This window comes from Daldinia vernicosa (genome assembly GCF_022497035.1).
Source record: "Daldinia vernicosa strain CBS 139.73 unplaced genomic scaffold F5Y00scaffold_6, whole genome shotgun sequence".
NCBI lineage: Eukaryota > Fungi > Ascomycota > Sordariomycetes > Xylariales > Hypoxylaceae > Daldinia > Daldinia vernicosa.
In genome coordinates, this window is record NW_025953922.1 from 259,032 (window position 1) to 281,682 (window position 22,651).

The following is a 22,651-nucleotide window of genomic DNA, read 5'->3' on the forward strand; positions in this document are numbered from 1 at the left end:
TCTACGTTGCTGTAGTAGTCAGATCCCACGGGTTATTTTCAAGAGCAGATCAAACAAGATGGAGCCAATGGCGTGAGAGTATTTCTTCATATGGGAGTTAGCCTCATGTAGGAACGGAGTGGTTCCCCGTCGCAACAGAACACCCGCTTACTTCGGATTGAATCCATTCTAAGATTTCCCCTTTATAAAGCGGTTGGATAGAACGTTAATCATGCGATTCAACATACAATTGTCTCAAAAGTCCAGATCCTGGAGCCTGGGTCGTGGTAATTCAGATAGATCTGTTGACGACGATCGCCTTCTGTTTCGCCTTACGTGTCACGCCTATAGCTATAGGTAGAATATGCCATCGCACTAGTATAGCAAAAGGGACTTTCCCATCTTCGTCCATAGTCCTACTACATACGACGTTACGTCTAAATTAGGAATAGTCATATCTCGTTCTGGCCCAAATAGTCCTATCGAGGAAATCGTTCATGTTGAGGCTAAGACGTCTTTTCCATGCGAGTGCTTGACGCATGTCAGAGAGATACCTAAGTCCGATAATAGGCGCTTACTTTGCGGGTCTATAGGATTATGCTGGTGTAATTCATAAAAAATAAAATCGAATTTATCGGTTCCGAATCTAGCATTGTGAGCTAGTCTCGATGAGTTAAATCACGCACTTGAATTCATATGCATATCTTGACCATATGAGGTAATACACGGTTTAATTATGAGGTGGCGTGTGTTAACTTATGACTAAAGTATAGCAAGCTCATAATGCGTTGTTCTTTAACAGGTAGATAGGTAATAACAAAAATCCAAGCCATCAAGCTACTGATAGATGATCAATCCATGCTGACTTCGCGTGTTATGCCGTGCCGCGCTGATCGGGAGCTACGCTCTGATCGAAGACGCGGATAGTGATCGGGGGCAATGTCCGAACCAGCAAGAAAAAAGTAAGTACGGGTTTGAAGAACACCAGGAAGTATAAAGTTGAGGTATGTCAGATGACAAAGATTACGATAGGTATATGACGTGATACGGGTTCTAAGATCTAGCTTGAAGCTATCTCTACCAGCCAGTCATTCATTATGTTGTATATAAGGGAACCTTGGTTCCCTCTTAGATTTAGGAAAAGGCAGGCGTTAGTAGTATTCCAAAATATATATGCCATATGAGCTATCCACCAACTAGTCACCTGTCACTCCGTGGTGGTCACATACCAAGGGCAGCCTCTGACAAGGTAATATAAACTATAGATCGCGGTATTAATACATTTATCCATCATGTCGGTTCCCTATTACTACTAGTATGTATAAAAAACGGTTTACTATTTCACGGAATGATTAAATCGCCCAACTGACTATCAACTCCAAACGCCACAATTTATTCGTACGAATGAGGATGAGGCCGGTGAGGATAACTTCATATCTAGGATATAGTAGTATCTGGAAAGAGGATTGAAGGGTCATGGATGACACCAAATCAACCACTAAACTGACGTGTGTCGAATTTCTCGTAGTTCTTGGTGGTTTGTCGTGACCTTGGGATTTGAAGCGTGTTCAAAGTTTGGAGAAGAAGATATGAGTTCCCGGGTGGAGGTGGCGATGTATGTAGCGTAGGTACGAGAGGATTGAGAGGCTGCGGATAAAACTTGGCAACATGCCTCCGTTACTGTATGGGTGGGTGACCTATTTAATATTAGACTGTTGATAGGGGTGGAAGATCATTTATATAGGTGTTTCAATGGCCCATGGATTTAACGGTATGGGCCCGGATGATACTGATCATTTTAGTTGAGAGTAATCAAGGAATTTAACAGTATCTGTCGACGTGAGTTCGGAATAGGGGTTAGTTTTCTATTAGCTATATCTGGATCCCTCTCAAACAATGGCGTCGCCCGCTAACGATGGATAAATGGCTTCTAGAGTACAGGTTGAGTACCTAGGTAGTTCAATTTTATACCTAAAGTTAATATACAGACTTTGTGTCCTTAATAACGAGTGTCTTGAGAGAGTAGGTAAGTTCCGGCTACCTTGTATCGAGACATCAAACCGTGACAGTCTCATATTTCACAATATTATCTTCGTCCTACTAGTTATGCCATCAAGATAATGGAGTGAGTGTATGAAGGATTCAACCTTTGAGCCTAGTCACATCTTTCAGTACTTTATAGCTCTTCGTGCGGGTATTCATCTCTTGGAAACCTAACCGCCTGCCCATCTGCTTCCTCATTGATTGGCGCTTGAAAAGGGAGCAGAAACCTCTCCTCACTCGGGTCAAAAAAGTCCTGATAGAACGTCAACTGCGGGTCTTGGTTGCTCGTATTGTCCGCTTGGCGTCCCGGAACTGGGTCCCATTCTGAAGGACTTGGACCTTTGTAGTTCTCAGCAAGCTGCTTGTTGGCAAGGTGGGCGCGGATGAAGTTCTTGGCCTCATTGAAGAGTGCCGAGTACGTTGGCACGCCACGCTGGCGGCGGGCGTTGTCTTTTATAACCGAGGTTACGGCGACTATCCATGGATCCTTACCATTGAGTGCCTTGATGTTGAATTGAGTTTCGTGGCAGCCGGTAAGGAGGATCCCTGGTACCGCCTTGCGTCCATCCAGCTCACTGCTGCCTATGGATGACGAGGATGCGATGGTGAGGTTGACGCCCTTCGTAAGATTCTGAATGTCCCAAATGATGAGCTATGAACGAAAACCAAGATCAAAGAAGCCCACCTTGCTAATAGTATCGGCCAACCAGACGGCTGGTAGGATTTCTTTGGAAGTTCCGTCGTCATTTCCGGCTAGAATCCAGCCATCATCGCCATCATCTCGCGCATCGGACCCATCTTCATCGGGGTATGTAGTGTTACGTGCATCGACATATAAGAAACTCACATCACCGACTTCGGCGTTTGTGCATAGCTTCGTGAATTTTGACTTGAAGTTAGCTATGGTCGGCGGATCTTGCCCAAGAGTGCACTCCTTTGGCCCACTGGGCGGGTCGACGTCGAAGTATAAGAGCTCCACGTCATTGCTAGAGAATCCGAGATAGTTTATAAGCATATCCTGCACCTTGAAGATCCCATCGTCGGTACCTGTCCCATAGCGCACGATTAATGCCTGCATGAACTGTCAGTTGGTGCGTTGGGGGGTGTAGGAGAGAATACTCATCTTCTTCACGCCGAGGTCTCTGAAATCTGTCTGTGTCAACCTGTACGGGGCACTGGGGTCGACATAGCCATCCGATTTGGTCATCCCTAGTGACATGCTTCCATCGGATTTGAGGATTGTGAAATTAAATGTATAGTAGCCATCACCAAACTCTGCCTTTACATTACCTTTGTCATCCACCCCCACAGCCCTCATGACAGTATTGAGGACATCATTCCCCTTGGGAGTGCCATTATGGTCCACAGTCCATTGGCGGCTGAGAATCACAGGCTGGTCATTGGCAACCTCTCCAGGGATTATCAGTGTTGCCATCTCGTTTACGCTGTATGTAAGCCAATCGAGTTTCCCAGTGAAGACTGAGGTAGATGGGATTCTCATGGTATCACTGTACTGTAGTGATAACTCGACTGGGGCATGTTTGCCATCTGGATCCGTCATAGTGAGTGATAGAGATTTGAAATCGGCCGTAACGTATCCCTGGAAAGAGTAATAACTGGATTCGAATCGCACGCCATACTCTTTGGTTGTGCTGGTCACGCCGATGATGGAACCGTTCTGTATGCAGTTTTCCTTCGAAACTCCGGTGAAGCTAGTCGACCATTGCCAATATGCGCAAGCAGGGTCCTTGAGAGCGAAGCCAGCAGGGAAGACAATTGTTATGCATTCGTCTGTTGCGTATTCGTACCAGTCGAGTTTTCCAACGTAGATATGCATGACTCTTGTGTAATTTAGGGTATAGATAGAATATGACACTTCGGGTTATTGAAGAAGGTGGGAGACTCGTCTCAAGTTTAATTTCTCGGTTCCTTGGGTCTTATCTGTGTCTGAAGGAAGCCCATAGGTGACTTTATACAAGACTACACGCTATTCAACTACTAACCAACCAACCTTCAGGTTCCCATCACTGGTCTCAGGTCCATACCATATGCACCCATATATCAAATATTATCGTGTCGTTTATCGCCTTCTGCTGTGTAGCGAAAGCCAGCGTTCTATCAAGCCGAAAACTGTAGTGGCATGTAGGCACTGTTTTCGTACTCTTTCGTAAGTGGCTTTATGCTGACCTTACGACCTATTGCCACCTGCAAGTGTAGATAATTCATCGCGAAAAAGACAAGCAATATGACACCAGCCAAGCAAGGCCTTGGGGGAGGGGTCATTCGCATCCTCATCCGACTATGCTTCCCGTATCCGCTGGAAACTCTGAGGTGCCTAGAAGGTACTTACTTGATATATGTCAGTAACCGTAAACTTGAACAAGAAAAAAAATTCTAACTGCCATCCAGCGAAGATAGAAAAAGTCAAAATAATGTGGCGGTACTGGGAATCGAACCCAGATCTACACGGAACACTTGTAGAAACATCCACAACGTGTTGTACTGGCCATTATACTATACCACCTTTCATTGGCTAGTTGCCGATGAAGTTTTTTCATGTTATTATTTATTATATACTTGACGCTTGTGCTACCACTTGCGTAAGAAAAACAGAGAGGTAGAAGCTAAGGGGGAAATAGTGAGAAAAAAATAACTGCACTGCTGCATGAGAAATGCACCTAAATTGGTGTGGGGGACCTGGTAAGGCTGAGAATGCAGTCACACTGTATGACGGATGGGGTGCCTGATTAGTGCCTCATTAGACTTATTAACCACGAAATATGAATACGCCTACCTAAGTTATCCATCTAAGGACTATATGCTCTTAGACCCCAAGTTTATTATCTGATACACACGCGCGTCGCGGTACGCCAAGTCAATTGGCGATACCTTTACTATTGTACATGTAGGTGATAGGAAATATCGAGTTAATTCTTCAGCCTCTTGACTCCTCATATATAAGCGGTTATAAAACTGAAGCCGTCACCTATGTATTCAGCTCCAGATAAAACTCCTATGTCTAAACGTTCAAAGAGCACGGCGACTTAAATATTTTGACGTCATGGCGACGTCTCATACCGATGTCCGTACTGCCAGGTTTAAGGTAGATATGCTTGACGCCCTCGAAGCTCTTCCGTTGAGCAATGGCGACTCATCTGATAACCCTAATGAGCTTGGAAACGCGATTCGGAAGTGGACGTCCAATCGACCAACCACTCCCTTACTCTACGCACTCCAAGACTCATCGGACATGGATCCCTCCATGGATCCCTCCATTGATAGCCTGACACCCCCCGACTCGACCCGTTTTTGCTGTTTGCAAAGCCTCGAATCTCAATGTCACTTCCATGTCTTCATCACTCAAATAGAGAAGAGAGAGATAGGCACCGAAGCTGATATCATGGGTTGCGGGCTTGAGGAAAGTGAAGAGGACGCTCTACAACATGGAACCCAAGATATCGAGGTTATAGAATGGTCGGTACGATTGGACTTTGATATATGGGGCAATCGGAAATCGCATAGCTTAGACATAAAATCCGATTTAATTCTCCAAGGTGACGTTTTTATTGACTGTGAGCCTGACGAGGACGGATATCTCCCTGAAGGCTATGATGAACCCGTCCACCCCGGTGTTAGTCCTGGCCCTTCCTGGTTCTATGTTTTCATATAGCTAACCATAACAGATGCGTGGATTCTGTCGATATTACCGGTCATTAGTCAGTCCCGCCCATTAATGGCGTGATACGAGAGACTTCAACTAATATATTTGCAAGGCTCTACTTATAGTCCCTCAAGCCACGATGTTAACGTATGTTCTGAGCAACTTCTTAGAGGTTGGCGATATCAGCGCCATAGCTGATATCTTGGAATATATTTCGTTAAGATGCAACGGCATTCTAGCAAGGGACAGCATGTATTTTGGGACATTAGCTGATCTATGCGGGCATTTCTTCTCCCAGCGGAAAGCGAGGACGTACGTTAAGATGGAACTCCCCGAATCTACTATCACCGAAGTCCTCCGGGCAGCACTTCTCTTCGAAGATCACTGCCTTTTTGAGTTGGTTTGTAATAATATCGAAGTCAATCTTTCATCGTATTTTTTCTTGTGGATCGCAGAGAAGCTTCAAGGGTCGAAGCTACCACTCACTACACTGAGGCCAGCGTTGGTTATTTTCTCCCTATCATCTCGGTCATTACTAACAGTTACAGTTTCGATCGTTCCGTTTTAGGACGCCGAACCCTTGGTGATCAGTATAGGTATATTTTGAGCTTAAACCTTACCTGCGATGAGACACCAAAAGAGCTACGAGAACTTGCTCTAAATGCATTAGATAAGATGGTCCAATTTTGCTATACTTCTACGCTCTATGAACAGGACGGCGAGACCCTTGTTCTTATTGCCAGTAACCACCGGGGTTATGACTGGCTGTTGACTAAGTAGGCTTCGTTCCGCAAATAGTCGCTCGTATATATCTAATATGGAGTAGACTAGGCCCTTTGGTTTCTAACAGGCACGATAGCATCGCCTTTGTGCTGGGTTTTAGTTGGCAACTATACGTTAATGCTCGCCAGGGTCGGTTGGAAGTCTCCGACTCTTTTGAGTTTCTGAAAGATACTATCAAATCTCTAATCGCGCGACTTGACGTCGTTCGTCTTATTAGCGAACAGGGATTCCAACTTTGGCAAAGTCAAAGAGCACTTCGGAGAGGAGGTCACACGCGGCTCAATCAAGACGCAATCCCACTACCTCCTCCACCGGTCACTAGTAACACATTACTCAATCTTTGCAGGCTTCTATTTGACCTTGACATGGAAAGCGACTTGCGCGACCTGGCAAGAAGATTAGTGGAGCAAAGCGAAAGAATTGACTTACTCGAACTCGTTGAACTTTACGTCCCTTTCGTCGGCGGTTTCATGGATCTTCTAGGGAGCCGATCCATCTCGGTTGAAGATCCTGCATACTTGACGCTTATACGAACTATTATCCAGTCGTTCTGGACCCGATATATTGTTATGGAAGAGCAAATCCCTACTCAAGCTGAACAAAGACAAACCTCTAACCAGAGGCTAGCCAAGTTCGACCGGGTTAAACGAGTGGAAAAAACCAGGCAGCAACTCGCAACCCTCAACCAGAGGAGTCTATCAATAGTGTTAGGGAGGGATTATTATAACATGACCGGAAACGAAGCACCTTACTCCGAGTACCCGCAACCGGACTTGGTAATGATTGAGCCGTATGCTGTCCCACAACCCTATACTGCGGACTCCTCTCACCAACCACGAGGTTACCAGATAGGCCATCCAGCCAGGGTGGACTGTAGCCAAACGGGTGGGCCACCGATGTTTGCTGGACTAAAGCGCAAACAACCCAGGGATGACGGATTTGCTGACGAGCGACTGGCGAAGAGATGAAATTGGTAGCTTGCATTTATTATAATGGAATTACTTAACTTTGGAGTTGAAAGGTATTGGGTTTTGAATATGTACCTGATATCACTAAATTAGGTTATGTTAGGTACCTACCTGGTATTTAGATATCCCGTGTGACGAGAGTTATGGAAAAGGGGGCTTGTGAGCCGGGACTGTTACACGGTTCTCATCGTACCTACTATGTAGGTAGGTAGGTACCTAGCCTAGATAATTAATGGGTGCCCCCACTTTAAGCACGGTCTGTTACTTCGTATCTAATAAAAAAACCACGACAAAGTCGCGTTTTAGAATTGTAAAACTACATAAATGTATTAACGCGTCTCAATTACGAAGCTTTGGGGTTGTCGACATTGACGTCTTGTACTATACAAAGTCTAGTGGTACCTAATATCGAGGTTCTAAGGGTCGGGTAGTAAATTCTTTAACCTTCCTTTTTTCTAGTCTTTACTCTCGGACACCTGGCTTATACGAAATGGAGGAACTGGATGGCCAAGATCAAGACAGTCTTGCCGGCAAGAAATTCAATAAGAGGGACTTGTTGGCGGCGTTAGAATCAATTCGTCACAAAGGCGCTCCGCTATCACTTAGCCCTATCCCGCGTATTGACCCAGAGATCTTCGTGCAAGATATTGGCATCATCAAGGTTCCTCTCTCAGAAATCCAGGCGAGGCAACTCGTTGCAATGTCACACCAAGCACACTATGGAAAAGGTAGCGAGTCAATTATTGATACGCCGGTGCGGAACACCTGGGAGCTCAATCCAGATCAGTTTGAGATAAGGGCGCCCACATGGCAGAACTGCTTGGACAAGATCCTGGCTGAAGTCGCAAAAAGATTGGATATTGCTTCCCCTATTTCGGCGGAGCTGTATAAAATGCTTTTATACGAAAAAGGCGCTATGTCCAAATCCCATATAGAGTGAGCCTTGTCCCCTTATAAGCGCCCTGGCATAATAACTCACTAGTCTTCAGCACCGAGAAGATTCCCGGGATGTTTGGGACACTTGTCATCAGTCTCCCTTCGCCTCACCGGGGTGGGGGTATGGTTTTAGAACATCAGCGCGTTTGGCAGACTTTCGGGACTTCGCAGCACGATATGAGTTGGATATCTTGGTATGTCACATATTCTTGGATTACTGGAACATAATATAGTCCTAATGCTATTCTCACTAAGGTTTTCCGACGTCTCTCACGACGTTTTGCCCGTCACATGGGGGTATTGTTGGATTTTGACTTATAATCTTATGGTAGATCCAGCGTCTACGGTGCCAGCAGCAATTAGTTCCGCTAGCAACGAGGCGCTTCGCACGGCTTTGCGATTGTGGTTACGAGCAATCGATAATGGTTCGGAGAACCTTTTGCCACTTTGCTATGTGCTTGATCACAAGTATACAGATTTATCGTTCCGAAGACTCAAAGGTGTAGACTTCAATAGGGTCAAATGCCTTCGGATGATGTGCGAAGAATTAGATTTTGATTTCTTTTTGGCTGACATAGAGAAGGAAGAGAGCGGTACTATAGAGAATGACGGCTACGATTACTACCGTGAAGAGGAGGAAGACGAAGATGATGATGTTGATTATCACCCACTTGGTGAGGTCCGCGATGTGTCTTACCAGCTGACATACGTATTCAATTCAGATGGATACCACCTGGCCTCGAATATGTTACTTGATGAATACCGCGTTTTACAACTGGAGCACCCTTTTTCAGATGAGCCCGACGCCGAAGACTACGAAAGATCTAGAGGAAATCCTGTACGTTTCGTCAAATCCTAGTAATTGATTATGGGACTAATTAAGTGGTAGAGATCAGAAGCGACACATTGGTATAGAGGATCAGTAGGTCGACATTGCACTAGTGCCATATTCTGAAGACTATCTGAGCTCAGCTACTAATCACATTCCTAGGCGTTGGTCATTGTTCCCTATGAAGGGACAGTCTCATTTCTTACCTCGAATTACCCAGGGGGCTTTAACGAGCACAGTGCAGGGCATGACTATTTTATAGATCTATTTAATTTCTTTATTAGCCAATGCGAAAAATCCCCGAGGAAGGCTCTAAGGTTGGACCAACTATACGAGTTTTTAATTGCCAACTTTGAGTCACGTTATCCTATGCCGCTTACCGAAGATCAGCTTCTCGATGTCCTTCTACTATCTATTCATAGCAGTGAATCTCGCTTGCTTGATTTATTTCTGGCGAAGAACACCCAGCCTCCTCCAATTAAATTCTTCACCTGGATTAGGAAAGCATTTGACAGTTCAGCTATATCTATTAGTAATTTCGAGAAGCTGTGAGTTCTTCCACAAAGTTATTCGTCGATTTGTAGACTGATTAGTTCTAGGTTTCGACACGCCTTCAGCCTTCAGCCTACGATCCATAGACGATGGGAAGCTTTATGCGAAGTCAATGAAGACCTAGAAGAGGGCGAGGGGAAGTTACGAAATATTGTGTCCCAAGCTGTTGACGAGTGCTTGGAGACTTGCCGACAGAAACGATTCCAAGAAGAAGACGGCAAGACCCTTTTCCGTATCTTGTATTATCACCAGCACTCTGACTTGGAGACAGCGTAAGTGCCATTGATAACGCCTCCCTCAAGTTTAATGCTTATCTAGTAATTAGCGTTATACGTGTGGTGGAAGATCTTGGTTGGTCGACAGCCTTCGTTCTCGGCTTTCTTCACTCGTTCCGCTTGCAAATCCTTAAAAACGACACGCAAGCTGTCTACGAGCGTGTGGCGCTGGCAGCGTTGAAGAAACTTGATTTAGCTTCGCTCACCGCTGCGGAAATTCCCCAAGCCGAAACGGGAGCAATTAATGTACATTACAAGGATGCCCGAGGACCTGAATACGTGACCTATAGGTCAATGCTAAAGTTCATTTCCACCCTCATCGAACTCAAGCTTCAAAGCCATTTAGACATGCTTGCCAAGCAGGTAGTCTCCCAAGCGAATAAAGTTAAGACACGAGAATTCGACACGCTTTGGATACCACTTCTCCATGGGCTATTCTTAGTCTTCGAGAAAAGCAAAGTTCCTCTTCCAGCACCTTATTGGACGCAAATCTACCAAAATATCTTCAAAGCCTACCTGTTGAATTACGTTAGGGAACAGCCAGTGGAGCCTACTCTTTCTCGTCGGGCTTTGAACCCCTGTTGTAGAGGTTGCGAACCGGTCAATGAATTCCTCGTTGACCCGACCAAGCGCTCCAGCCGTTTCAAAGCATCTCGGCACTGGCGAGAACATGTCCTTTACCGACTCTCTGAGGCCCACGTTGATCACGAAGCAAGTACAGAATACGTAAACAACACACCTATACTAATTATATCGAAGACAACGTCACAATACAATGCGGAAGCAAACAGCTGGTGGACACGGCGGCTGCATGTCGAATCCCAGTTTGAGACCTTCAATCCGGATATGCTACGGGCCGTACTGCAAGATCAATACGACGATATCATAAACATGAAGCTAATCGAGCGCCAACAACCTGTTACATCTAATGCATATGCAACATCGGTTCCATCTCAAAGTCAGCAACCTCTCGCAACAGGTAGCTATGAGGACCAACTCGCTATGATCAATGCCGAAATCGCCCGCAGGGCAGGCTCATCCTCGATCACTCCGAACCCTTCTACTGTACCGAAGCCTCCAGTCACATATTCCACCGCCGTTGGCGGAGGGCCAGCTAGGCCCGCGCCGCGGTCGACACCGAAACGATCCATGCTCGACGTTAGCCGGAGCATTAGTGAAAGTGCACGCAAGCGAGCATTACAGAATAGATCATCACCATCGACGCGGCGCGACCATGGCGCTTCGAGTCCAGTGGGCGGCGGTGGCGGTGGTGTCACGCCGTCGAGACCTACACAGACGATTCCCAATCCCATCGCTGGAGCAAAGCGCAAGTATATTGATGTTATTGATCTCACGGCCGATGATTAAATAAGGCGTTAGTAGGATAAGGTATGGATAATGTGCATCAGGGGGGTCCTAGGAGTTTGACTAGAATTGTAGTTTGGCTAGCAATAGTGTGTATTATAATTGTGACAAAATAGGGAACTCTGGAGAGTCCCTTCATAGAATAGTGTCTATAGGATAGTCTGTTTATTCATCTAATGAGTGTCCTCTAACGGATAATGAGCTATCTTATGCGCCCAATGTATCCCAATGCTATGGATGTCTACCTAATTCATGTCATGAGCTCATTGCTAGTCTATCACACAGTCTTGCCGCTACTCTTTCCCCAGGCCTCATAGCCCTATCTTTAATAAAACCAGTCTAGTCTAGTCATCAATCAATTCGCAAGCTTAGTCCCCAGCATCTTCTTGTTCGCCTCGTCGGCCCTCTCGCAGCACTCTTCAATGACCTTCCAGAAATGCGGGATGTCTAAGCCGCGCGGAATCCGGACGCCCTCGCTACCAGGGGGTAGTAACGTGACAAGGGTCCGACCAGTCTGCGCGCCATGCTCTCTGGCATCCTTAAGCGTACCCTCGGTCACGACCTCGACCGCGAAGCGCTCCCGTCGGTTTGGCCCCTCAGGGCTCTTGGGATCATAGTCGTAGAACGGGATCTCGTACTCGGTGCCTTCCAGCACGGCCGCTACCGCCAGCGGGTCGTGTAATGGCGGGCCTTCTATGATGCCGAATACATCGCTGGAAAGCAGGCGTGCTATGGTTAGTACATCATACCATACCAAGGATAAATAACAAAGACGACGTAAAAGAGACCGCTTACCGGTAAGTATTAGCAAAGAAATTCAACAACTCCGTCAACATAACCCTCAAATCCGACTTTCCCCTCCCCTCCCGTACACCACCACCACCACCACCACCTTCCTCCCCATCCTTAGCAGGCGGTCCATACAGCAACATCTCCTGCACCTCCTTCGTCGCCAGCACAAGGTGCGTCAGATCCAGCGGGACGAGCGTGATCTTGGCCGCCAGCACGGGGTCCTCGAACAGCGCGGCCGCGGCCTCGGGGTCGATCAGCACGTTGAACTCGGCCCACTGCGTGTAATTGCCCACGCGCGGCACCCCGTCCACAACGCCCATCACCGCCGGCGTAAACCCGCCCCCCACGCTGCCCCCCATGATCGTCACCCCCCTCACGCGCGCCGCCAGGTCCGGGTGCGCGGCGAACAGCGCGGCGACGTTGGTCAGCGCGCCTGTCGCCGCGATCCACGCCGTCCCGGGGGCGCATTCCCGCAGCGCCTGGGCCATGGCGTCGACGGCGGAGAGCAGCGGTGCCTCGCCACGCTGGATCGGAGGAGAAGGAGGGGGCTGCGGCAGGAGGTCCGTGCCGTCGAGCCCGGTCTCGCCGTGGATATCGACGGCGTGGACGGGGGGCCGCTCAAGAGCCCGCGCGGCGCCGGGGTACACCCGGATGTCGTCGTGCTTACCGATGGCGGCGAGGACGGAGCGCGCGTTGCGGGTCGTTCTCTCTAGAGACGCGTTGCCGTGGACGGTGCTGAGGCCTAGGAGCCGGATGCCGGGGTGGTAGGCGGCTAGGAGGATGGCGAAGACGTCCTGAGGCGGGGTGGTGATGGTTAGAATTATGTATGTACTGACTGACTGATCTGTGTGTATTAGGTATAGATAGATACCTATATATGTATTCTAACTAGGTACACATAATAATAAAAATTGCTATAGCCGCATAAGATAGTAAAAGTAAAGTACGATCAACCGAAGCACCGGGACTACAGCGTCGGGCGTAAATATATATCGCGCGGACCCGACGCCCGCCAGACGCAGGACTACTCCAAGGCCGAACCGGCGGTGGATGCAGCGGGGTAGCGGCCCCGGGGGGGATACATAAGAAGTCTCGTGCGGCGATTGATTGGATAAAAGACGAAAAGGGGTGGTGGATGAAATGAAATAGACTCACATCGTGGCCCGGATCGCAATCCAGCCAAAGCGGGACAGGTTCCGGCATAGTTACCTATTTAATGTGAAAGATGTGATACAGGACCAGGTGCCTAGGTTAGACGATACCATTTAAGCACGTAGCTAACTTATAGGTAGGTAGGTATTTTGGTCGGTTGACAAGATGTGGTTTTATGTTAGTGCTAACAGGTAGGTAAAGATGAATTGTCGGTCACGGAAAAGTGGAAAGGGGAAAAAGGGAAACAAGTCGGACGGAAATACGCATTTTTTGTTTGGTCTGTGGGACTCGAGTTGGATAGGTAAGGTAATAGATAGGCGGCCGTGGAAATTGCTATTCGCACCCATAACCGTAAGTCAATAAGAATGACTATATATAACTTATAATTATAATAGTTCGAATGCTTAACATAGGTTAATTCTTTTGGTAGTTATTGATTATCACTAACTGGGTACTGGTACTATGGCATTATCCTTCACTAACCCACCCTTCATTCACCCGCTCGCCGTTTCTCCATGACTCGTAAGACGTCCGCTGCATTATTGACATCTCCCTTTCGCTTCTTAGGTCCTCTCTTACGTTTAGAACCACCGCCTCCACCATGGCCCTCATCGTCGCCTTCGCGTCCCCATTCTGAGAATTTGACCTTCTGCTCTTCAAAGTCCTCTTCATCTTCAAACCTGCTCGTACCAAAGCCCAGGTCCATATCTTCCGCATCGCGATCGTTATTCTGAAGCATCTTCTTTAGACGTTCCGCCTTAGCACGTGCTTCCTTGTCGTCCTCTTCTGTTGGCCTGGATATAGGATTTAGAGACGCTGCCTTCTTGAGAGCTGCTTGTATTGCCGGATCGGACATAGACGGCGCCTTAAGCGACTCAGATGACACCAATTTAGTCTTAGAATCCTTAAAGTAGTTCCGTGACTCTGTCGTAGTGGCTGGCCGTGGTGGAGGAGGCATGGCAACCTTATCTTCCTTGGTAGTGTCAGATGGTTGTGGCTCCTTCGCGGCAGACTCCTCATCTTCAGAATCTTCATCTCCTAGCCCAGCAAGAGGATCGTAGTCGTCACCAACATCATCAAATATGTTGATGTCTTCGTCATCTGGTTCTTCAGCCTGCTTCCTGTACTGCTCCGGAACTTCCATGCCGAGAGGTTTAGCATTCTTATCAGGCATCATCATATCCGTATCTTTCGATGACGCTTCAACTGTTGGCTGAATCTTGCGAACCTTTCGCTTCTCATGGCCATCTTCGTCCACCACTATCAATACTTCTCTGCCTTTGCTGTCTCGTTCTATTCTCGTTCCGGGAGTCTTCGCACCAATCTTTTTGAACTTTGACCCCAGACCCGTATCCTCCTTAGCCTTTGCTGCTTCCCTTGCTGCCTTCATCTCGGCTAGGATCTGGTCTCTCGTTCGTTTCTTCGACGGATTTAGTGGCGCCGTTGATAGTTGTCCTTTCTTTGCTGCTTTCTCTCTCGCGACCGCTGCGACTTCTCTTTCTTCTAGTTGGTCTAACTCTTCATCGATGTCGTCTTCTGGCTCGGAAGCCTCTTCCTTCTCGCCGCTATCGCCATAAACGTTTTCGCCCTTTCGTACTCGTTCGAGGAGCTTGAAGTCGAGGCCTTTTACTAAGTGGGTGCTGGATAAATCTCCGCCGGCAATTTGACTCCTGAGTCTGTCGAAGGTCTCTTGGTCGATCTCTTCCTTCTTGAGGGACTCTTCCAGTGCCTTTATTCGCGCTGCTCGTTCGTCCTCCTCTTCCGAAGTTCTATTCTGAGCGCGGTCTACATACCCCTCTGCTAATTTGCTACCTTTGGGATTATATGACTTAAATTTCTTTGGCTGTTTGTCGCCGCCATGGTTACGTTCTGCTAATTGTCGCGCGAAATCGGATTTATTATGAAGGCCAACTGAGCGACTGGATTAGTTAATAACGTATGTTATGAAGGTAGAGAGACAGTAGACTCACGGCGTCATAGGAATGCTTGACCTCTGTCTAGATCCAAGCGATGCTCCTCGAGGAGTGGCTGCGCCTGGTGATGCGCCATTGCTATTCGATGAGGGCTTAGGCGTGCTTGTAGAAACAAGGCGACGGAACTGTTCGTTGTTCATCGTCGCGACGATGTAATATGATAGCTTCGCTCTTCAATCCTGCCTTCAAGTTACAAAAGTCGGGAAATGTCGACAAGGACCAGGTACGTAATAAGAATTAGCATATGAAGTTATGTATGTATGTATCTAATGTATGTAGGTATGTATATAAAGAAGACGAATAATGCAATGACCGAGTACCTAGGTACCAAACCATACATATTTATTATCTTATCGATAGCGCAAACAATCTTAGATTTCTCAACATAGAGCTGCATTGAATTATCAAGTCCAGCTCTAATACAATTTTTCTTACGAGAATATCTTCTACAATATTAGAGATCCAATCCAGTTTCTTACTTGCAACATCACGACCTCATTAAAAACAGTCAACGGCTCGTCTAACTTTACAATGGCTGCTATTGGCTCTCTAGTTTTCTGTACTGACTGCGGGAATCTACTCCCCGTGTCTAAAGGCAACGTCAAAAATATCTTGCATTGCGACTGCTGCGGCGCTGAAAACAGAGGTTCGTCATAGCTGCGAGATAGCCAGCATCCCTACTTGTTTTTTCTACTTGTTTTTATTTTATTTTCATGCCAGTTAATCGATGTAATTTTCTAATGTGATGATGGCCAACAGACACGGCATCCAAGACAACCGTTACCCAAAGCAAACCCTCGGATTTCCCTTCTGTGCTTCGGCAAAAGCTCTCCATCGTACAATCGGTCGAGCGACACAAAATTCAAACGGAAGCCGTCGTCAACGAAACGTGTGAAAAATGCGGACGTACCGAAGTAAAATATTCAGCAGTACAGCTACGTAGTGCTGACGAAGGTAGCACTATCTTCTACACCTGCGACTGCGGTCATAAGTATGTTGTTCCCCTACATGGTAATAAATTGAATACCGCTAATCGGCTTCCCGGAATAGGTGGAACACCAACAATTGAGGTTCTCTTAGTAGAGACTCCCTAGTAGATTTCTCAAGTATAGGTGCCGAACTCGAGAACAAATCTTATAAAATCAAACCATGCGTATCCTTTTTGGTATCCTGCAGCCAACCCAGACGTAACGCCAGTTTCCAAACCACCATCTATGCTACTACCTTTGGAGCCTCCGGAATGAGCGCGTACTCGGCTTGATTTGATTGCTCGTGGTCAGCCATGTCCAAAGCAACGATGATGCTCTCGCGCACGACTTTCTCCTCGTCGTGAAGGAATCGCTTCAAGGTTTCTTCGACGCCTTCTTCCTCGCCAAGGCTTCCAAGCGCCTCCGCCGCCTCGTGCCTTACCATGCTAGCTTCCTCGAGGTTGCTCAATGCTGCGGTAAGGGCTGGGATCGAAGCCGGGTGGGAGAGCTGGCCAAAGACGAACGCAATCTCGTGGCGAAATAGGGCCGACGGGTCTGCGAATCCCTTGGCCAAGGCATGGACTGCGGGAACAGCTGTTGGAAGGTCCGGCGGCGACGCAAGATCGCGGAGTGCAAACATGGCACGGTATCTAAGGAAGAGGGGTTGGCTCGTGTCCATCAAGCTCTTCTCTAGTTCTTGGACAGTCTGGGTACAGTCGGGCATCGGAGGAGCTGGATCAACAGAAGCGAAGTCGCTGTTTTCCGGTAGTTAGGACGTAAATTCCCCATACAGATAATCAATTATCCTCGGAATGGATATGCATACCTCTGGTGAAGCTTCTCCGCCTTTCGTTGTTCCGAGTTCTCCCATTCGATTCGGTCGATAGCAATCTCGCAAGTCTCTTTAACGGCAACGTCTTCTCCCTCGCGATCGCGATATTTGCGCAGAATCTCCAAGTTCCCAGCATCGCCGAGAGCGCCCAGGGCCTCGGCAGCTTCGTGGCGGCACATGGGGTCCTCTTGCAGATCTGCTAGAACTTTCTGAAGGTGGGGGACAGCTGCTAGGTTGGCGGACTGTCCTAAACAGTATGCCAGCTCGTGTTTGAGTAGCGCCGATGGGGATACGAAGGCGGCCGCAATGGCGTCGATAGCTCCGAGGGCTCGGTCATCAGTCTCGTGTCGTGCGAGGTGCTTAAGTGAGAAGAGAGCGCGGAATCGGACGGGTAGTGGGGTAGCTTCGGAGCAAAGAGATTCGCGAAGGCTCGCGATGGTTGCTAGTGTATCTGTATCAGACGCCATGGTGAATTAAATCTAACGAACTTCCGAAGTGTAAGGTCCCGTAGAGTTCAACCCAACATATAAGGAAGATGTAACGAAGGGAATGTTGGATTGAGAGACCGAAAATTGCGGAGGGAAATTTCGGGCAGTGACTTCGCACCAAAAGTTTTGTTATCAAGTAACCTAGTGTTGTACCACGCACGATAATGCAGGCAACCCCTCTATCAAGATCTCTAGAAAAATTCTCCGCACTTGCACATGTCAAGATCCCAGCACTGTTTTTAGGTACCTAAGGTTATACATACGTCTCTTGACTTTCTGATACTGTATAAGCCACGCACTAAGCTGAAGGACAGAGAGTAGCTCGTTCACTAAATCTAAGTAGTTTACCACTATATTTATAGCGATATTAGCCACTATAGCTTAAATAAGACCGTGTCCCTTTATTCTATTCGCACGTGGCTTTGCCAAGATTACCTAGATGTGCAAGATTTGATTTTCGGCCCGGGCCTTTGTAGTGTACCTAGGTATACTACCTAATTGAAGCGCTCTTTTCCACGCATTAGTACCTTGGTATATAAGGCCTAGCTGACAACCGTTTAGCATCCAGGTTTCCTGGTGTAATGGCTAGCACTGCGGATTCTGATTCCGCCAATCTGGGTTCGATTCCCAGGGAGACCTTTCTTTTTCCTGATCGTTATGGTGGACCATACCTTTAGGTACCTTTCTTTTTTTATAACTGCGGTTTACGTTTCCCCTCCTTAAAATAGATATAGGAAGGTATAATTCAATAGCTCGTGATTACTTTACACTTACCACTTGCCTCGATAAGTCTTGTATGTAATACTAAGGTTCGTACCTGCTGTTGTAGTAAAAGTCAAGTCAGGAGCTGCGCTAAAATTAAATATCAGGCGAGCTCCGCAGCTTGTCATACGGAAGTCTTCTCATATGAGACACCTGTGTACCTCCTAACATACTATGTATAGGTGCTACAACGTGACTCCCTTGCCATAATTAAACAAATTTTACCTACGTTCGCCTCAGCTTCGAAAGACTACCCGATTCTTACAATTCTTACGTCTCCATGGTCTTAGTTTCCTCCCGGTTTTTGACAACTACGTTCAGGATGGCTTTACATTCAGCAAGTGTGGACAGTAAACTAATATGTGTGTAGCACCGCTTCACCCGAAATAATGCTTGGATAAGTTTGCGCGCTTACATTGTTATTAGTTGCTCCGGCGGGTAAAGAGGCTCATGGGCAAGCGGAACAATTTACAAGGGGTGTATTAACTCGCTCAGACCTTGATGCAACATCACCTATTCGTCAATTTCATAAGTGGTTCGCCGCAGCCCAACGATCCGGTCGCGTTGCTCATCCAGAGACTTGCTGTCTATCTACTGCATCGTTACCATCTGGTCGTGTATCTTCCCGTGTGGTTTATCTAAAGGAACTGGATGCCGAGGGATTTGTTATCTATAGTAACTTCGGTACGAGCAAAAAGGCTCAGGATCTCGCTACAAACCCATGGGCGAGCCTCACCTTCTGGTGGGAAGACCTCGAGCGACAAGTGAGAGTGGAGGGGAAGGCAAGCAGGCTCACCCGCGAAGAGAGCCAGAAATATTTCGATACGAGGGTTCGCGGCAGCCGTATCGGCGCTTGGTCAAGTCGCCAGAGTCAGGTCCTAAAACCGACTGGGGGTAAGGAGGGCGAGGAAGAAGATGATGGACGAAAGATACTCGACGAGTGGGTCAAGGAGACCGAGAAGCGGTTTGAAGGAGAGGAAAGCATCCCGGTTCCGGACTTCTGGGGTGGCTTGAGAATAATCCCCGAATACGTGGAGTTTTGGCAAGGTCGACAGAATCGCCTGCATGACCGTTTTGCTTACGATAAGAAGGTATCTACGGAAGAAGGTGTTGAGGAATGGTCTCTTGAGAGACTTAGCCCATGAAGATCATAGGATCATATTCAAACATAAGTACCTAACAATCTAAATCATCGTTGTTATTGCCACTTTCTAATTCCCTCACGTATAAGACATCTTCCTTTTACTCCAACTCCATTGTTAGCCAGCCTCCCAGCTTATCGCTAACCAAAAGTGCAGCGGCATCCCTATTGAAGTATACTACGCATACGACTACTACATGTGCCAACCTCTTAAAGTAGTTGAAGACGAGGAGTAATAATAAGCAGCTTAGCTCTACGAAAAAAAAACCCCCCCATTCTGCTTAAAAGGTTCACCGACTGTTCTTATTACGCCTTAAACATAATAAGCCAATCGGATAATATCACCATGACAGCGCAACTCCCACTTACAATGTGGCTCCCGGTGTCAATTTATTCTGGACCTATACATTGACTAGCCGCCATGGTAAGTTCTCTTTGTTGTAGTGACGCTTATGAATCCTAGCCAACGCTACGTCTCTCCCGTGTCTATGACTTACAGGACGACTACTTATCACCGATCTCACGAATTTCTCAGGATGGTCAGCAGGTCCTAGGCGGTTCTAGATACATACCAGGTAGGGCCGTATTCCTTACTGATTCGAGGTTTATACCGGAGATGTCAAGATATTCGTGGCGGGCTGTCATGTCGGCATTAACTTCAATCATAGATGGTTATCGACTGTGTAGCGATCGCTGTCGTAATGCTAGATCGATGATCTTGCGCGGAGATGATCAATATACGAAGAGTATAATGGCTTTACGCCAAAATGCAGCCACAAGTCTTTTACTTATACCCAGCCGTCTTAGTTTCCCAAGGGAGGAAGATACTTTAGGTAAATATGTACCTAAGGCACCTACATGTTACTAGACTCTTTGGTAGAGACTTATCGATTTCGCCGAGTAGTATTTCTTCACTCACTGACGAGTGGCTTCAGGATGAGAACATCATATTTTGGCGATCCCACATATGCAGAGGATTAAATCGTTGCAGATATTTCGCCTGCTTGCATATACTTCACATGGATGCGATTTCGGGTCATCTGCCCTGAAACTCTATAATATACAATATATTAAGCAGCGCCAAAATACCAGAGTGGCGTACTAGTAAGATTTTACCGAATTTTAAATGGGACGTTTTAACGCCTCTGTCGTCTTCGATATGACTCTGACGAACCCAGGCATAGATCAAACCTCCGCTTCAACGCCCCTACAGAATTCAGACGCATTTCAGCAGAAGCATACACAGAGGCGTCTTTCCCAGGTGTGGCCCGGACCAATTAAGCAGTTACCTGTTGATAGCGCAGCATAATGCAGGATATAACGGGCTGGAAGTACGGACGGGACAGGCGTATTTCCTCCGGATCACTCAGGCTGTGCCTCTAGAGACCATCTCATAGCGACGTCTAACCCAGTTGTAGTTGCTAGGAATCTAGCAGCAATGGAAAATGTGCTAGTGGGAGTCAAGAACTTGAGGGTATGCTATATGTCTTCAGAGGAGCACTGTATCAACCCGTAGTCAATCGACAGGCTAGTATCGATTTAAGAAAATAACATAGCTTCACGTCTTAATTAGTTAACTAGGTAGTTAACTTAAGTAACTCTATAGTCCTTATTTCCACTTTTAATAAATTATACTCTATGCACATCGACATACTGAACAACTTCTAGATGACTACCTACCAAATCGATTGTTGTAGGTCAGACGCAGGCTGACGAAGGCTTTATCGGTAATACCGAGCACGGGATAAGAGTTGCGTTGACAGGCGCCCATATCCATGCGGCTGGTTCTCCTAAGGTTGTGGTTCGTCGCACCTAGTGAGCTATAGTTCTTTAACTTAGCTCCTTGAATAGGTATATATATTGTCTTTCTAGTTCAATTCCGTCTTCTGGTGTATCTCTCATAGGCACAACTCACCGAATAAATAATTTATCATAATTCTAGTCAGACAGGTATCTATCCACTTCTTACATGGCTATTCCATTTCAACTCCTTGTTTTGATTCCAAGTTGACCAAAATAGGCAGGGAATCTTGTATAAAGCTCACTCCTCCGGAGCCTTGGTTATTTTTTCTGATAGCAATGCCCAATCAGTCCCCCCATCTATAAGACTTGAGTACGCCTTTGGATAGCCGATATGTCATCACAAAGCCAAGCAGACCTTAGCAGGATTCGGGATAATCAAAGGAGGTCCCGTGCTCGGCGTAAGGAGTACGTGAAAAGCCTTGAGGAGCGTCTAGGGCTCTATAAGCGTCAAGGGGCTGAGGTTACGTCACATATCCAACGAGCCGCGCAGAGAGTAGCGGAACACAACCAGAAAATGAGAATCCTTCTCAATACTCTTGGGTTTACCGACGAGAGGATAGATTGTTTTCTCCAAAATGGCAACATCAATCCCGGTGAAGCTATAACCTCCAATTTCTCACTATCAAGCAGACCTATATACGGTGATATTGAGGCTAATATTACCGGCTCCTCAACATACGATCAAGCGAAATCAGAAGCCCTTGCTGCTAACCTCCAAATACACGACGTGACGATCTTGGGTCAGGATACCACTGGCATTGCAAGCACGGGATATTTATCATCGTCACAAACACCTCCAGGCCAAGCTCAGGATGAACTATCACAATATACACACACTTTGAACCAACTTCTAAACAAACCCCTTATTCATGGCAGCCAATATAACACAAGCTCCAGTCATCAAGACGTCACCATTTACGAGCAGTCTTTTGAGGCAGGCCACATGACAGATCGATATTCAAATCTACCTCATACTTCAAGGAAGTCCATCGGCTCTCCCATAGCCGACGCTCTACTTCCTGCCACTTTACAACACAGCCAGACACATTTAGATTATGTCTCCCCTATACACTACGACTCGAACAATAGTGATGGTCCCAGCTGTTTACCATTGACTCCAAATATATCCTCCAGCCTGCATGGCAAAAGTTTGTCTTTTTGAGTCAATCGTGACTATTTATTGGGTGGATTGCGTAAGTACCTCTTTATAGAATCAGACTTGATGGGCTAAATTCCTGACAGGGACTGCTCTAAGTGCGGGCTACTCCTATACTTTTGGAGCATTCCAGAGCTACTGTCCACCACCACCAGCCGCATTTGGTAGTCTACATCTTTACAAAGTCATTGCA

At 46.9% G+C, this 22,651-nt stretch overlaps 9 protein-coding genes and 2 non-coding genes across 11 annotated transcripts; 6 read left to right on the top strand and 5 right to left on the bottom strand.

Annotated features, from left to right (window-relative positions):
• Positions 1 to 1,950: 1,950 nt before the first annotated feature.
• F5Y00DRAFT_273118 (uncharacterized protein) lies at positions 1,951 to 3,859 on the bottom strand (the record flags this gene model as incomplete). Its single annotated transcript, XM_048013114.1, has 3 exons — positions 1,951 to 2,653; positions 2,708 to 3,094; positions 3,155 to 3,859. The coding sequence occupies 3 exons, from the start codon at positions 3,857 to 3,859 to the stop codon at positions 2,156 to 2,158; spliced, it is 1,590 nt and encodes a 529-aa protein (XP_047868441.1). The 3' UTR covers positions 1,951 to 2,155.
• Positions 3,860 to 4,457: 598 nt separating this feature from the next.
• F5Y00DRAFT_t26 lies at positions 4,458 to 4,546 on the bottom strand. Its single transcript has one exon. It is a non-coding gene; the product is annotated as a tRNA-His (tRNA).
• Positions 4,547 to 4,882: 336 nt separating this feature from the next.
• Positions 4,883 to 7,693, top strand: F5Y00DRAFT_226820 (uncharacterized protein). The gene is made up of 5 exons (XM_048006395.1): positions 4,883 to 5,653; positions 5,706 to 5,738; positions 5,796 to 6,184; positions 6,232 to 6,459; positions 6,510 to 7,693. Exons 1-5 carry the CDS (start codon positions 5,084 to 5,086, stop codon positions 7,432 to 7,434), a joined length of 2,145 nt encoding a protein of 714 aa, XP_047868442.1. The 5' UTR covers positions 4,883 to 5,083; the 3' UTR covers positions 7,435 to 7,693.
• Positions 7,694 to 7,759: 66 nt separating this feature from the next.
• F5Y00DRAFT_226824 (uncharacterized protein) lies at positions 7,760 to 11,533 on the top strand. Its single transcript, XM_048006396.1, has 7 exons — positions 7,760 to 8,370; positions 8,424 to 8,564; positions 8,626 to 9,208; positions 9,260 to 9,292; positions 9,362 to 9,747; positions 9,799 to 10,023; positions 10,077 to 11,533. Exons 1-7 carry the CDS (start codon positions 7,925 to 7,927, stop codon positions 11,392 to 11,394), a joined length of 3,132 nt encoding a protein of 1,043 aa, XP_047868443.1. The 5' UTR covers positions 7,760 to 7,924; the 3' UTR covers positions 11,395 to 11,533.
• A 6-nt stretch (positions 11,534 to 11,539) lies between these two features.
• Positions 11,540 to 13,600, bottom strand: F5Y00DRAFT_273122 (Inosine/uridine-preferring nucleoside hydrolase). Its single transcript, XM_048013115.1, has 3 exons — positions 13,339 to 13,600; positions 12,187 to 12,977; positions 11,540 to 12,104 (listed from the first exon to the last, which is right to left on the bottom strand). Exons 1-3 carry the CDS (start codon positions 13,384 to 13,386, stop codon positions 11,747 to 11,749), a joined length of 1,197 nt encoding a protein of 398 aa, XP_047868444.1. The 5' UTR covers positions 13,387 to 13,600; the 3' UTR covers positions 11,540 to 11,746.
• A 130-nt stretch (positions 13,601 to 13,730) lies between these two features.
• Positions 13,731 to 15,549, bottom strand: F5Y00DRAFT_174367 (uncharacterized protein). The gene is made up of 2 exons (XM_048004913.1): positions 15,306 to 15,549; positions 13,731 to 15,254 (listed from the first exon to the last, which is right to left on the bottom strand). Exons 1-2 carry the CDS (start codon positions 15,446 to 15,448, stop codon positions 13,826 to 13,828), a joined length of 1,572 nt encoding a protein of 523 aa, XP_047868445.1. The 5' UTR covers positions 15,449 to 15,549; the 3' UTR covers positions 13,731 to 13,825.
• Positions 15,550 to 15,742: 193 nt separating this feature from the next.
• Positions 15,743 to 16,548, top strand: F5Y00DRAFT_174377 (uncharacterized protein). Its single transcript, XM_048004914.1, has 3 exons — positions 15,743 to 15,954; positions 16,068 to 16,299; positions 16,359 to 16,548. Exons 1-3 carry the CDS (start codon positions 15,840 to 15,842, stop codon positions 16,375 to 16,377), a joined length of 366 nt encoding a protein of 121 aa, XP_047868446.1. The 5' UTR covers positions 15,743 to 15,839; the 3' UTR covers positions 16,378 to 16,548.
• Positions 16,521 to 17,575, bottom strand: F5Y00DRAFT_258362 (deoxyhypusine hydroxylase; the record flags this gene model as incomplete). Its single annotated transcript, XM_048010690.1, has 2 exons — positions 16,521 to 17,031; positions 17,103 to 17,575. 2 exons carry the CDS (start codon positions 17,573 to 17,575, stop codon positions 16,521 to 16,523), a joined length of 984 nt encoding a protein of 327 aa, XP_047868447.1.
• Positions 17,576 to 18,163: 588 nt separating this feature from the next.
• On the top strand, positions 18,164 to 18,235 carry F5Y00DRAFT_t24. The gene has a single exon. It is a non-coding gene; the product is annotated as a tRNA-Gln (tRNA).
• Positions 18,236 to 18,680: 445 nt separating this feature from the next.
• Positions 18,681 to 19,503, top strand: F5Y00DRAFT_258363 (pyridoxamine 5'-phosphate oxidase; the record flags this gene model as incomplete). Its single annotated transcript, XM_048010691.1, has 2 exons — positions 18,681 to 18,708; positions 18,785 to 19,503. The coding sequence occupies 2 exons, from the start codon at positions 18,681 to 18,683 to the stop codon at positions 19,501 to 19,503; spliced, it is 747 nt and encodes a 248-aa protein (XP_047868448.1).
• A 1,585-nt stretch (positions 19,504 to 21,088) lies between these two features.
• Positions 21,089 to 22,496, top strand: F5Y00DRAFT_226897 (uncharacterized protein). Its single transcript, XM_048006397.1, has 3 exons — positions 21,089 to 21,350; positions 21,442 to 21,449; positions 21,520 to 22,496. The coding sequence occupies exon 3, from the start codon at positions 21,634 to 21,636 to the stop codon at positions 22,462 to 22,464; it is 831 nt and encodes a 276-aa protein (XP_047868449.1). The 5' UTR covers positions 21,089 to 21,350; positions 21,442 to 21,449; positions 21,520 to 21,633; the 3' UTR covers positions 22,465 to 22,496.
• Positions 22,497 to 22,651: the final 155 nt, after the last annotated feature.